Below are 13,551 nucleotides of genomic sequence, written 5' to 3'. Positions count from 1 at the left end.
TACTCTATGCTTCAGCTGATGTGGCACCAGACTAGGGCATGTTTGTGTTCTCGCTTATAAGTTACTTTTGGCTTATAAGCCCGTAACAACTTATCGACCAATGTTTGTCGACCCAACTTATAAGTTGAATTTATAACTTATAAGCTGATAAATGAAATGTTGGTAATGACATACTTTTTTTTAACTTATTTTGAATTTTTTCCCTTTTTATTAACTTTAATTTTAAATTATATGTTTTAAATGTTAATTTAATTTAAAATTTATGAATTGAGATAATTATATTTAAAAATAAATTATTTTAGAAGTAAAATTATACAAACACTTATATAACTTATAAATTTTCATTTACCTATCACTTTTAAGTTAATTATTCATTTTAAGTCATAAATTACTTATTTTAAGATTTCTCAAACCGACACTAACGGTAACTAACAACTTCTTCATAAACGGACACTAACTGTAGCTAACAACTTCTTCATAAGAAAAAGTTATTCATGACTCGTAACTAATTTTGATAGATAAGGTTGTATGTTATAGTTATCTTGTTTGTTCACGTAGGCATTATGGAGGGAAAATAACAGTCCCTTTAATATATTCATTATGTTTGTAAATAGTGAGAATATTACAAATTGAAGATTCCATGCAAGATAAATGGTTGATTTCATTGCAACATTGAGAATAAATAAAGATGAGGTTTCTATAGTACATAAAAAGTAGTTGACATGATTAAAAAAATAATAATAAAATAATTTTGTGCTTGTTTGAGTGTTTTGGCTATGATATATCATATAAAGTTTAGCAGGAAAGATGGTTTTTACGTTAATCCATATTGTCATATATGTAGAGCCTGATTACAGGACATAAAATAGAGATAAACTTAACATTCTTGAAAGTAGTTATCTCCTAAAATGCTATATGGTGTTTTGGTACAACAAATAAGATAAATATAATAAACAACCTTGTCCATATGCATTTTCTTTTGAACTGTAATTCCAATAAATTTTGTAGTATACTTTTTTTTGCCAAAATATACCGATTACGTAATGGAGGATATATGCCCAAAGATTTTGTAATGATTTTGTAGGACATATTTATTGTTGAAACTTTTCTACAACATATTATATATAATATGTTTCACCTGGAATTAGGGGTGTGCACAGTTCAATTCTGTTCAGTTTTTCAGTTTTTCATCAAAACAATGATCAAACCGTGCATGTCGGTTCAGTTCACTTTATGATATTAACCGTAATCGAACTGTTTGAACTGTTAATTTTCGATCCGGGTAACCATTTGTAGGTTCCCATTTTAAATTTTTAATAATTTATACTTGAATATCATCATGCTAATAAAACTTTATAAATATCATCCGCACATAGCGATAAGTAATATCATCAACTGAAGTCCATAAATTTATGAACAAGCACTTAAGTAAGTATATTATATATTTTATACTGGTAATAAAAAAAATGCACCTGAAAGGATGGAACTTTCTAGTATAATGACTTTACAAAAACATTATGTGCACTCAATAAGCAAAATATTAAGCTGTTTTGAACATATCAGTAATAACATGCTAAGTTCATAAATATAATTTAATAACCCAACCTGTTGTTAGGAATAACGGAGATGCATGCGTAAACGTTTGCAAGGCCTTTATTTTACCTTGGTACCTTCAAAACTTAGTTTAATAACCAAATTCTTTCTATTTCCGTAAAGGCTGCCTTTGAGCTCATGCCGCCTTTTAATTGTTTGGGTTTGCTAGCCTTTAATAAGAAATAGAAGAGCAATGAAGAGTGAAAAAGCAGCGGCCCTTGGTGGATCACTAACGACTAGGGTTGGGATCTTGGTAGCATCGAAATAGAGCTTTGTCTTTACGGAGATACTATCCGGACAAGGGTCAAGGATCGACGGTTCATGGAGGGATAATGCGTCCTCTCCACCTTAAGCTCGCACGAGGAGACGCAAGCATGGGCTGGGAAATTTACCGGCTAAGGGGGAGCGAAAAAATATCAATGAAGCTCTTAATAATGAAAATTGGATTATGAAAATGCTTGAAGAGCTCAATCAATTTGAAAGATGTGATGTTTAGAAACTTGTAGAGTCACATAAGCATGCTTCTATCATTGGTACTCAATGAGTTTTCAAGAACACAGTTGATGAATTTGGCAATGTCACTGGAAACAAGGCAAGACTTGTGGCACAACGATACAATCAATAAGAAGGCATTGATTTTGATCAAACTTATGCTATATTGTAAGATTAAAATCTATCAGAATATTACTTTCATTTTCATGCTATAAGAAAATCAAGCTACACCAAATGGATGTAAGGAGTACTTTCTTAAATGGATTTCTTAAAGAGGTAGTTTATGTCAAGCAACCTCCCACATTTGAGAATAAAAAATATTCATATTATATATACAAGTTGAAGTAAGCTTTATATGGATTAAGGCAAGCACCTCGCTCGTGGTATGAAACATTAAGTGAATTCTTAATCAAGAATGGTTTCATTCGAGTACTATTGATCCAACTTTTTTTACTATATTTAAAGATAAAGATATCTTAATTGTGCAAATATATGTTGATGATATTATAGTTGGTGTTACTAATGATTCTTTATGTGTATGCATAGTGAATTTGATATGAGTATGATGGGATAGCTCAATTATTTCTTGGACTTACAAATCAAGCAAAATTCTAAAGGCATTTATAAACATCAGTCAAAGTACATCTAGAACTTGTTGAAAAGATTTGGTTATGATAATATCAATTCAAAATCAACATTGATGAGTGCTATCAGCAAGATGACAACTGATAAACGAGGTAAAGATGTTGATATTCGAACTTGTAAAGGTATGATTGGAAGTTTATTATATCTTACAACCTCTAGACCTGATATTATGCATGGTGTTTGTGTTTATGTAAAATTTTAAGATAAAGCTAAATAGTCTCATTTGAATGCTATTAAGAGGATATTCAAATTTTTAAGTGGAACAATAACTTTTGGTTTATTTTATCCTATCACAAATGCATTTGCTCTTGTTGGGTATAGTGAAGCAGATTATGTAGGTTTTCAAACGAATAGAAAAAGTATAATCGGTCTTTGTTCTTATTTAGGACAAAGTTTGATTTCCTTGTTAAGCAAGAAGCAAACATCTGTTTCATGACCTACAACACAAGGAGACTAAATAGCAGGGGGAAAGTGTTGCTCACAAATTCTTTGGATAAGACAAAAACTTAAGGATTTTCAAATTTCTTGTGGTCAAAATTCTATTTATTATGACAATACAAGTACTATCAATATTTCTGAAAATCTAGTGAATCACTTTAAAACCAAGCACATTAATGTTAGGCATCATTTCTTGAGAGATAATGTTGCAAAGGGAAAGTCAAGTTAATTTTTATCGCTAATGATGCTCAAATTGCTGATATTTTCACAAAACCTCTAGCTGAAGAGCATTTCAGCATACGTATAAAAGAATTGGGAATGTGTAATTTTCAGTAAGCAAGCTTAAAAGATTCATTCGGTCAACTCACTACCTCAGTCAACTCATTATTAGTAATCTATTATTATTTAATATTTTTGCACGCCTGACATAATTTATGTTAATTGGTACGTGTTAAGTGTTTTCAATATTTTCGTTATCTGTCGCTATTTATGATCACTTATCTAGTAAAGTGCATTGTAGTTATTAGATTGACATTTCAATTTTAAATTCATATAAGTGAATATTTAAATGTGTTAATCTAGATACATTTTAGTAGATTCATTTTATATGGTTCTATTAGTTATCCAATGAGTTATTTTAGGAATCTATCTAGCTTATTTTGTATTTAATTATTAATTAATTCGAATTAAAAACATTAAATCAGAAAATTACCTTGATTTCTACACTAAAATGGATGATTGATTCAGAAATAGATTTTCGAGAGCTTCGATTTGATATATGGCACGCTCAATTCCGAGTTCGATAACGTATTCGTTTGTGAGTTTGATTTTCAAGAACGCGACAATTAATTAGGGTTTTCTCTGTATCTTCTATGTTTTTACTGATTGATTATGATTATACGAATAAAATGAAATAAAATAAAGGTCTATTTATATTTATGAAATATTAGTACGCGTTGGATCGTATTGGATCGATAAATAAGTTACTTAGCCGCTAAATAACTGCAAAGACGATCCATTTTGATACCCGTATTGGATAATTATCCTAATTGGGCTTCTTATAAAACACTTTATATGAAAATTATGTAATATTATCTCGTCTTTCGAGAATACGGGTGTTGTTGATTTATCGAAATGATTATCTTATTGAAAATTTTACGTCGGGACGCATACGGGTCAAACCGTAATCCGGATTGAAAAAGTCAAAATACGGAAAATATTTAGAATGATCAGATTAGGTTAAAAACGGTCGAAGTTGGATGATTCCCGGTTTATAAAATAGTTTTGTAATTATTCAAAAAATAATTATTAAATTCATAAATCATTTTAAAATCATATACCACTCCAGAAATTACCAGAAAAATATCATAATTATCTTTTATTCTGGACATAATGAAAGTAACATATTCTCATTTTATCACATATAAATATCCAAATATCAACACCAATTATCAGATAATTCACCAAAATTACATGATAATCATATAATAATCATATAATTATTATTTATTGATAAAAACAATTACAGGTTATGTCCCGGATATTACATTCGACATCACTAAAAAAAGGGGTAAATATATTTACTTTTTTCTAAATTTTTTATCATATGAATAACATATATATATTTTGACATCCTTACAGTTCGATCATTCATAAATGTTTTTTAAAAAATTGAAACATCAATATGTGACTAAACACGGGTATGAAGTCCCGGTCAAACTACTGGTTGACTATTCAAATAGCAAAGTAAATACATTTATTTTTTTCTAAATTTTTTATCTTATCAATAAAATATATAGTTCTTGACAACCGTAAGGTTGGGTCATTCACAAAAATTTTTTAAAAAATTTGAAACATAAATTTGAGACTAAACACTAGTAAGAAGTAATTGTCGAACTATTTTAGTGTTAGGATCTCAACCCCTAAATTCAATTTGTAAAAAAAATTAAAATTTAAATATTCAAATTACTTATTTTTTTCCATACACGTTTCTTTTACATTTTCATATCCGTATGGTTGGATTAAATTTAAAATAAATTCAAAATATGAAACTCAAACTATAATTATTAATTGAACCATAAATATCTAACTACCATAATTATCTTTCTTTTTTGCAATAACTAAAATATAAATTTCGTGTAAATTTTATTCTATATTTTTTCAGAAATTTTTCTCTATTTTTAAAAATCGAATACGACCAAAATCGGTTTAATTTAGTACAAAATTCGTTGGCGGAAAAATTCCCTCTATTTTTTGGCGAGGCTAAATTCGACCGAATGCGGTTGAATTTAGGAGCATGGCTAAACTCAACAATATACAGTTGCATATAAATACGTTGTATTGATTCCGTTGTAATTAGTGAGGCTAAATTTGACCGAATGCGGTTGAATTTAGGAGCACAACTAAACTAAACCGTATACTGTTGCATATAAATACAATTGTATTTATTCGGTTGTAATTAATACTTATAAATTCGAATGCGTAAATACGACCGTATATAAATACGACCGCATGCGGTTGAATTTAGCCCCACCCTTAAATTCAAACAAAAATTGTTAAATTTGATGTCGGTTGTATTTGTGTCGTGGTATTTACGCTTGTTTTCTTGTAGTGCATGTATTACATATTTAACTAGAATAGCAAGTAAATGGAATTTTAAATAGAAAACAACATCCCTTATAAATAAATTGTAGAATTTTTAAATTAGAATTACAAGTCCTCTCAATGAAATATGAAGGGAGCAAGATCTTTGGGGAGCTATAATTCTCCTTTTCAATACGAGCTATATCCTTGCAATAGTTCTCCAACTCACGTAACGCTGTGGTTTTGGGATCATGTATATGCTCCAAACTCATCCTGGCAATCTTTCATTCCTAAACAATTCATCAAGGTCTTCCTTATATGCCTACAAATAACCAACAATACAAGCCATTATTTATCTTGTACTAGAGAAAAATTGAGAATATAAGAAAAAGTAACAGCCACAAGAATTACACACCTTTTCTGTCACATACTCGTCTTTATCACGAATAGTCATCAAAATGATGTTTACAACTGTAACAACTTCTTCAAAGAAGATAGAGTTAAAGCTGTCGAAACTTTGGGCATTGATCTTTTCCAACAAATTTCTTCCCATCCCTTCAACTTCCCAGTCCTCAAGACTTCTTAAATAAACCCCTTGGTTGGCTCGTGCATCTGAGATAGCAAGGCGCACAACTTGCACAAAAACTAGATCAGGGATATTTGAGGCATTAGGGGATGAGGACGAAGAACCTGCGCCACCACTTGTATTTTGGCGATGTCTATGAGCCAGGTTTTTTAAGATAGAAATGTTTGGAGGTTCTGGAGTCCCATTGGACGTTGGTAATAACCACCACACCAAAGGCTCCACCCACTCGGTTCCTGTAGTGAGTTCAACTCCCTCGCGCTCAAGGATGGCGCAGTAACGACCCTTTCACACAAAATAAGAACCATATTAAATAACAGTGAATTGATGAACTAGGTACAAGAGACTAGTTAAGGTTATTCTTGATATTCAGAAGTTGCAAAAGAATTACTAATAACTTGATTCTTACCGCTACTTCAATAGCAGCCGGTGTAGTATATGGGAAATATTTTTCATTTTCCCGGTGGTCCTCCCTAGCCATTAGGGATTGATGCTTCAATGCACTGTTATTAACACCACCACCTACAATAGTCATCCACATGCTACTTGGTCAAAATCTTTTGGCCAACAAAATTAATTATGATTCAGCCTTAATTATGCATAAATAAATTAAATATATGATTTACAGAATCAGCCCTATTACCTTGCTCGATTTCTAAATTTATTGGAAGTAGCATATTAGACTGGCCAAAACCTGTCACAGGCTCATTAGTTGCAACCGAGTGGACTGTCCTGGTTTCATCTGACAATTTCTTTTGCCTTTGTCGAAATATCTGTGATTGTTAGATTCAACCAAATTAAAGTTGGAGTATCTAGTTGTTGAAGAAGTAACAAATATTTCTTGGCAAGCTTCTAAAGAATGTAGCACTTGAGTGTGACCTCAGGACCATCAATTCACACTAACACTTCACAAGCGCCATCAATTGCAATCAAGAGATTAAAGTAAATGGCTAACTAAACAGAAACCATAAGGACACAAAGAAAGAATTAGTGGTTTACTTGCAAAAATATTAATAATCAGGTATGCACAATTCTATTAAGTCAAATTATACATAGATATTAAAGCCTTCTCTAGTCTAACAAATAGATTATGAATTTTACAATATATGCATCTCATTTTTGTTCATTAAATAGTTTCACACATTAAAAATTGTGAAGCACCATAACTAAAGACTGCTCATCTGTATAAAAGAAACTACTATAGGTTAAGAGAGAGACCTGCAAATGGCTGCTTATATTTTTCCTGGTCAGTCCCGGCTCATTCATAATCTCCAAAATTTTTTTCCCAGAGCATCCTACAAAAAAATATAATTCCAATAATAGTGTAAAATAGATGTTATAAATGATTTAAACTGGCATTGACAGGACCGGATTAGTTGTGAATTTGGATCTTACTCTGAGGCCCTGAATCTTGTATGGCTTTCACAAATTTTGAGTGGAGATCATGTGTCCAAACAACTTTGTTTTTCTTTGGGCCCGAAGATTGGCTGTCCTTAAACTTTCCCTTGGCTAGTTTGTTCTTCCACTGCTCAACATACATGGAAAATTTTACCACCTCTTCATGGTTCAGGGGCTTGAGTAGGAAGGTAACAGCTCCATCCTCACTTGGTTTCCATGAATCTCTGGCTTTCTTATCGGAAGAGATTACTATATAAGGAAAAAAATATTATAGAGCTTTATAACATGTATTGTTTATAACCATGAATATAGAGGTCGGATTTCGGAACGCTCGAACAAATATATAGAGAAACGAGATACTAATTACCCGTTAAAAAGATGAAAATGGATGAGGACACTTCTATCTGGACAATCTTTTTTTCATTTGTGTATGTACATGATCCCATCTTATTTATAAAAAAATGACCAAATGACTTCTAAGCATTCTAGCACTCATTTTTAAAATTAAATGAGTGATTTAATAGTATAAATTAGTGTAAATTTTGTTGTGAAAAAGTAATTCTTCGTGCTCACCTCTTATAAATAATTATTCTTTTATTAAGCAAAAATTTAAATTTGTCCATGAATCATTTATATGATATTAAAGAAGTAAATGCGAATCAGGGGTAAAATAATTAATAAAAATAAAAGAGCCTACTTTTATATGTTTTCAGATTTCATATTTTTTTTCTTACTAACAACATTTTTACAAAAATTGCAAGGAAAAATTATGTTACATAAAATATAATTAAGAGAAGCCATTGTACTATAAATTTTGTAGGGCAAAAAATGATTAGTCTCTGAGTGTTTTGGTCAACATTTAAATTAGTGAAAATTGAATGTGCTCAAAATGAATGTTATTACTTACAAACTACAGGTAACTTATGTTTCATGTGGATGCTTTGTTGTAATGCACATCCATCCATGTCCGGCATACCAAGCTCAGCTACCACCAAATCGAACTTTATACCTTCAGCCCCAAGAGAACACAAAGCATGATGCGCCGTTCTTGCTGTCACAACTAGAAAAATACAAAGAAAAAAAATTATCAATCAAGCACACGTATTTATGTAATTTTATATTTTTTTTAAGAAACATAGTAATAATATCTTATATTTTTTCTCCATATGTCTGAATTGAAAAATGAATCAGTTACAACAACAGCATAATTATTTAACAAAAGTAATTATATGCATCTAACAGATATCACTCAATTATTAATGAGATCTACAAAGAATGTAAAAATTTAATCATGGTACAAACAGAAAATGACCTCCATAAGAGCATTGTTTCTTCATTATACCAGCAATGGTAACTAATGAGCCCATATCATGGTCTACTAATAATATATTTATCATTTTTTCAGAAGACCTTTGTATTTGGGCATTATTGTTTTGATTATTGGACAACATCTCCATTTTTGCAAGGAAAGTGAAATCAGAGGCAGAGAAAATGATCAATGATTGAGTAAATCGAACAGTACAGGCTATAAATATAATTAACAGATGACCAAGGTAGTTGTTAGAGATAAGTATGAGTTATTATAAATAAATATTTTTAATAAAAAGAATAAGTAATTAATTTATAATAGTAGTTTCTTCGCTAATTGTGGGTCCTCACGTATAATGTATCACCATAAGTCAAAATTTATAAATTTGTGGGACCTTAAAGTTTAATATATCAAAATCCATATAAATGTGGGTTGAGCGGCATACAACCTTTAAAGAATTCAAATAATATTAGGTTTGAAAATGTTGATATCAATTAAAGACATATATGAAATTTCAGGTAGAGGGGGTGGATAGGTGTTATGGTTAATTATAATGTATCATGATAAGTCAAAATTTATAAATTAGTGGGACCTTAGAGTATAATATATCAAAATCTATATTTATTTAATTGATATTAGCCTACTAATAAATGTGGGTTGAGTTGTCATGTAACCTTCAAAGAGTTCAAATAACATTAGGTTCGAAAACATTCACACTAACTCATGACATATATGAAATTCTACACCTGAGGGGGTGAATATGTGTTATGAATAACTATAACCAATTTTAATAAGTTGTCGAATATTCTACACTCGATATGTAATGCAGAAAATAGATATCATTAAGTAAATAACACAGAAAGTTTTAACCAGGTTCGACTCGTATATCTAATAGTCTATGTGCTGGTCACATACCAACATGGTAACATAATACATTATTAATCACTGAAATGATACAAGTATAAGATTCAATAACATGACTTCGTGATAACCCTTGTTCCCTTGAGTGAACTGCCCTCCAAACCCTATATAAAACATGTATAGCCTTCTCCAGAAATCTAACTCCCTCAACCCTTGTTATCGAAACTCAACTACTGAACAATAAATGTGTACACCTTGAACAGTACAAGATTTATTGAAAATTACAACCGAAACTATGAACTCTATGAATATAAATATACATGAATAAACTAGAGCTTAAAAAAAGATTATTTAATGAATGCAAGTTATATTTTCTCAGGTATGATGTATACTTCATGGATCAACCTCTAAATAAAGTATACCATAATGTATTTATAGACTAAGTTAGCTTTCAAAATATTTCGACACTACTCCTCATCTCGCTAGTTTGTTTCTATTTGAACATTCAGATAATCTATAATTCGTTTAAACTAAAGATAAGATAGACTAGGAAAACTTTAAAAAATGTCTATCTTTAGTTTAAATTGGGTATTATTCGAATAAGAAGTTCTTAGGACAAAAAGTTTGAAAATAACTTCTTAGAAAATAGTAAACAGTTTTCTTAAAAGAGTTTGAACATATGAGGAACTCTAATATATTTAAACACGTTAAATATACCATAGATTCCTTACAAAATCTCATTCCTATTTAATCTTCTTGAAACTACAATTCTGGTTAATCTTGAATTATAAATAATTATTCTGCAAAATTTTGTTAGAAACTTTGTTAGCTAACTGATAGACTAAATCTATCAAGAAATCGATCATCTCCAAAACAATGTTAGTAATATAAAAAATTGTGATGATCAGCTTAAGATAATAAAGCAAATCATAAGCTTGCTAACAGTGTGATTATCAAAATTATAATGGTATCAATCTCCCTTTTCTAGGAAAGTACTAGAAAAAAGACCTTAGACATCGGGTAAAAACTGATGTCTATGTAAAAAAATGTATGATGTCTTCGCGACTAATGTTAAATGTATTTTCTCATAGACATCGGTTAAAAACCGATGTCTATGTAATATTACACATCATTTCCGGAAAATTTCTGATGTCTAATTCACATTCTTGTTATATAATTGTGTAATGTCAAGTACAGAAATGTAATATTAGGACGATTAGGCCTATTTAAAACTATAACACATAAGCAATATTTATAAATTAACATCGATTAAAAATCAAAAACTGATGTCTATATCTTCTTAGACATCGGTCTTTGATAAAAAACCGATGTCTCTATCTTATTAGACATCGATAATTTTTTAAGTATCCGATGTCAATGTTGACAGTAGACATCGGTTGTATTCTAAAAAACCGATATTAATATGATAAATAGACATCGGGTGTTTATTTTTGAATCGATGCTATTACCCTTTTTTCATGTGCTAATATTCCTTTATTAACATCGAATATTTTGTTTTGACTAATTATGATTTTAAGACACTGCTTTAATATGTGTAAACTGATGTGTATTTATGATTTTTAACATCGATTCTAAACTGAAAACAACCCTCCTACAATAAGTTTTACAATGCATATACATGAATCGAGTAAAGTAATCATCTACGACAGATTGATACAAAAATCCCTCCTGCAATAAATTTTATAATGCATGTGCATGAATATCTCTAACTGTAATTACATTTACTCAAGTAAATATTAACAAGTTTATATGAATTACATTTGGTCAGATGAATAATATAAGAGCTACTGCATAGTTTATATCAGACTACTACTACTATACTTTATCAGATAATTGTATATGTCCTTGCATTTGTAGACATTCTTTCCAAGTGATTTAAGAAACTCGTTAGACATACCAAGAGTGCACTTGAGCTCGGATATATACAAACCCACCCCACCTGTTAAGGTTACAGAATTGAAGGAAACTCAAACCCACCCCACCTGCAAAACATGATTGGATGATTGACCATCAACATTTCTAGATTGCAGAAAATGAATCTTAAATACATCACCATTACTCTTTTTTGTAATTTGAACCTACCATCATAGGGAAAGAATAAACAATAGAATGCAGCAAAGATTGGCAATGGGATAGAAGCGAATACTGCCCCATACTTTCCTGCAGGCTCATTGTCAAAGCGCTTGACAAGTTATTAACAAACTGCACATAAAAAACAAAACCTATAAATTTTGACATAAACAAAGAAGCTTACCCAGGATGGAAAAGAAGATCATAAAGCACGCAGATATCTGTACAACTCTTCGACTGCCCACCCGAGTTAATGCTAAAAGACCATTATTCTCGCTGTAGACAAAACAAGCATTGACTAATAAATATATGGTGCCCATATTCAATCCTTATAAATATGGTCATCCAGGAAAAAGGTTGTCAAGTTGTGAGGCATATTACATAGATACTGAAGATCCATTTCCCGTCCCAAATATCCCCGAGAGCAGAATTTCAATTCTCTAATAAAATTATAAAGCTTTCAGTACTAAGATTATCAAATGGTAACCCGGATATCATGTGTGTCCTTCAAATGTTTTATTTTTTTAAAAGGAGCTTTGTGGTCAAAGAGTTTGCTTTTTCTAGGTCCAGCTTAAGTCAGCTATCTGATTTACATTGACGATGTATTGTCAGGTACATTGCACCACATAAAGTGACACACAATTACATGCTATATCGCGTTTGGCAATAAAACTCACATATATGTTCACGTCTTTAAGTAAACCAGGATGATCTTATAGATCTTTGATTATAGATCTTTGCTATATTTATATATGCATAGGTGGAGGCTTGAGGATATAAATTCTACAAGGAAATGATCTAAGCAAAGGAATTTCAGTAAAATATAAAATCATAAGGTCGACAAATTACATGCCAACCCACACCACGGCTAAGAATAGAAAGGGGAAAGTGAGTCGCACTTGCATATCATGCTACTACAATAAAGCCACCAGTGGACTGCAGATAACAATAAAAAGGATGTTGAAGTCAGTAACACTGAATTAAGTACTTATGTGGGGTGGAAGCAGCATGCTTCAAGAATCTGCTTGTACCTTTCTTTGTCGATCTCTTCACCAAACAGGTACATTCTCTTCTATAGTTCCACTCTGTATCCAAGGTGTCTGGGCAACGAAGGCCTTATTTTCACTCATCTCGATGACACCGAAAAATATGTTATTCCGGTATAGAAGTTCTTGAACAAGCTATCCTTTTAGGAAATTAATATCCTCCTTTGGTTTATCATAGTGAACATTCCTGGTTTCTTCAGAACTTCTATTATTCTTTGTTTTGAGGTCCACACTGATATTCATATCTTTTGAGACTTACCCGGCTTCTATGGGGTAAATTACAGATAAAGCCTTCTCATGTTCAACCATAAGTTCCATAAATTCGCTCCCCAACTTGAGTATTTCACCATATTTTCCAGATTGTGTAATACATCCATCTTTCATCACCTAATTAAAAATAAATTATACATAAAATTTAAATTCACTTTTTTAAAAGAAGTTGAAGAAATTTAGCAAAAATAAAAGTGTTAGAGAATGAGATCCTGTCTCACAATTATGAGGTCTGCTGTAGG

At 30.9% G+C, this 13,551-nt stretch overlaps 1 protein-coding gene across 1 annotated transcript; it reads right to left on the bottom strand.

The window, feature by feature from the left end:
• Nucleotides 1-5,938: 5,938 nt before the first annotated feature.
• LOC141719265 (uncharacterized) lies at nucleotides 5,939-8,006 on the bottom strand. Its single transcript, XM_074521644.1, has 6 exons — nucleotides 7,730-8,006; nucleotides 7,553-7,629; nucleotides 6,978-7,107; nucleotides 6,744-6,856; nucleotides 6,167-6,619; nucleotides 5,939-6,073 (listed from the first exon to the last, which is right to left on the bottom strand). Exons 1-6 carry the CDS (start codon nucleotides 7,872-7,874, stop codon nucleotides 6,020-6,022), a joined length of 972 nt encoding a protein of 323 aa, XP_074377745.1. The 5' UTR covers nucleotides 7,875-8,006; the 3' UTR covers nucleotides 5,939-6,019.
• Nucleotides 8,007-13,551: the final 5,545 nt, after the last annotated feature.

This window comes from Apium graveolens, chromosome 1, assembly GCF_009905375.1.
Source record: "Apium graveolens cultivar Ventura chromosome 1, ASM990537v1, whole genome shotgun sequence".
NCBI classification, from domain to species: domain Eukaryota; kingdom Viridiplantae; phylum Streptophyta; class Magnoliopsida; order Apiales; family Apiaceae; genus Apium; species Apium graveolens.
The sequence above is the reverse complement of the archived record's forward strand: the minus strand, read 5'-3'. Positions and strand labels throughout refer to the sequence as shown.

Excerpts from the sequence above, each read along its gene's own strand:
- LOC141719265 (XM_074521644.1), bottom strand. The coding sequence starts at position 7,874 with ATGTATGTTGAGCAGTGGAAGAACAAACTAGCCAAGGGAAAGTTTAAG. Across the intron at positions 7,630-7,729 it reads ACAAGATTCAGGGCCTCAGA|GATGCTCTGGGAAAAAAATT; the intron begins GTAAGATCCAAA and ends ATTTTTTTGTAG. Across the intron at positions 6,857-6,977 it reads AAATTTAGAAATCGAGCAAG|GTGGTGGTGTTAATAACAGT; the intron begins GTAATAGGGCTG and ends TGACTATTGTAG.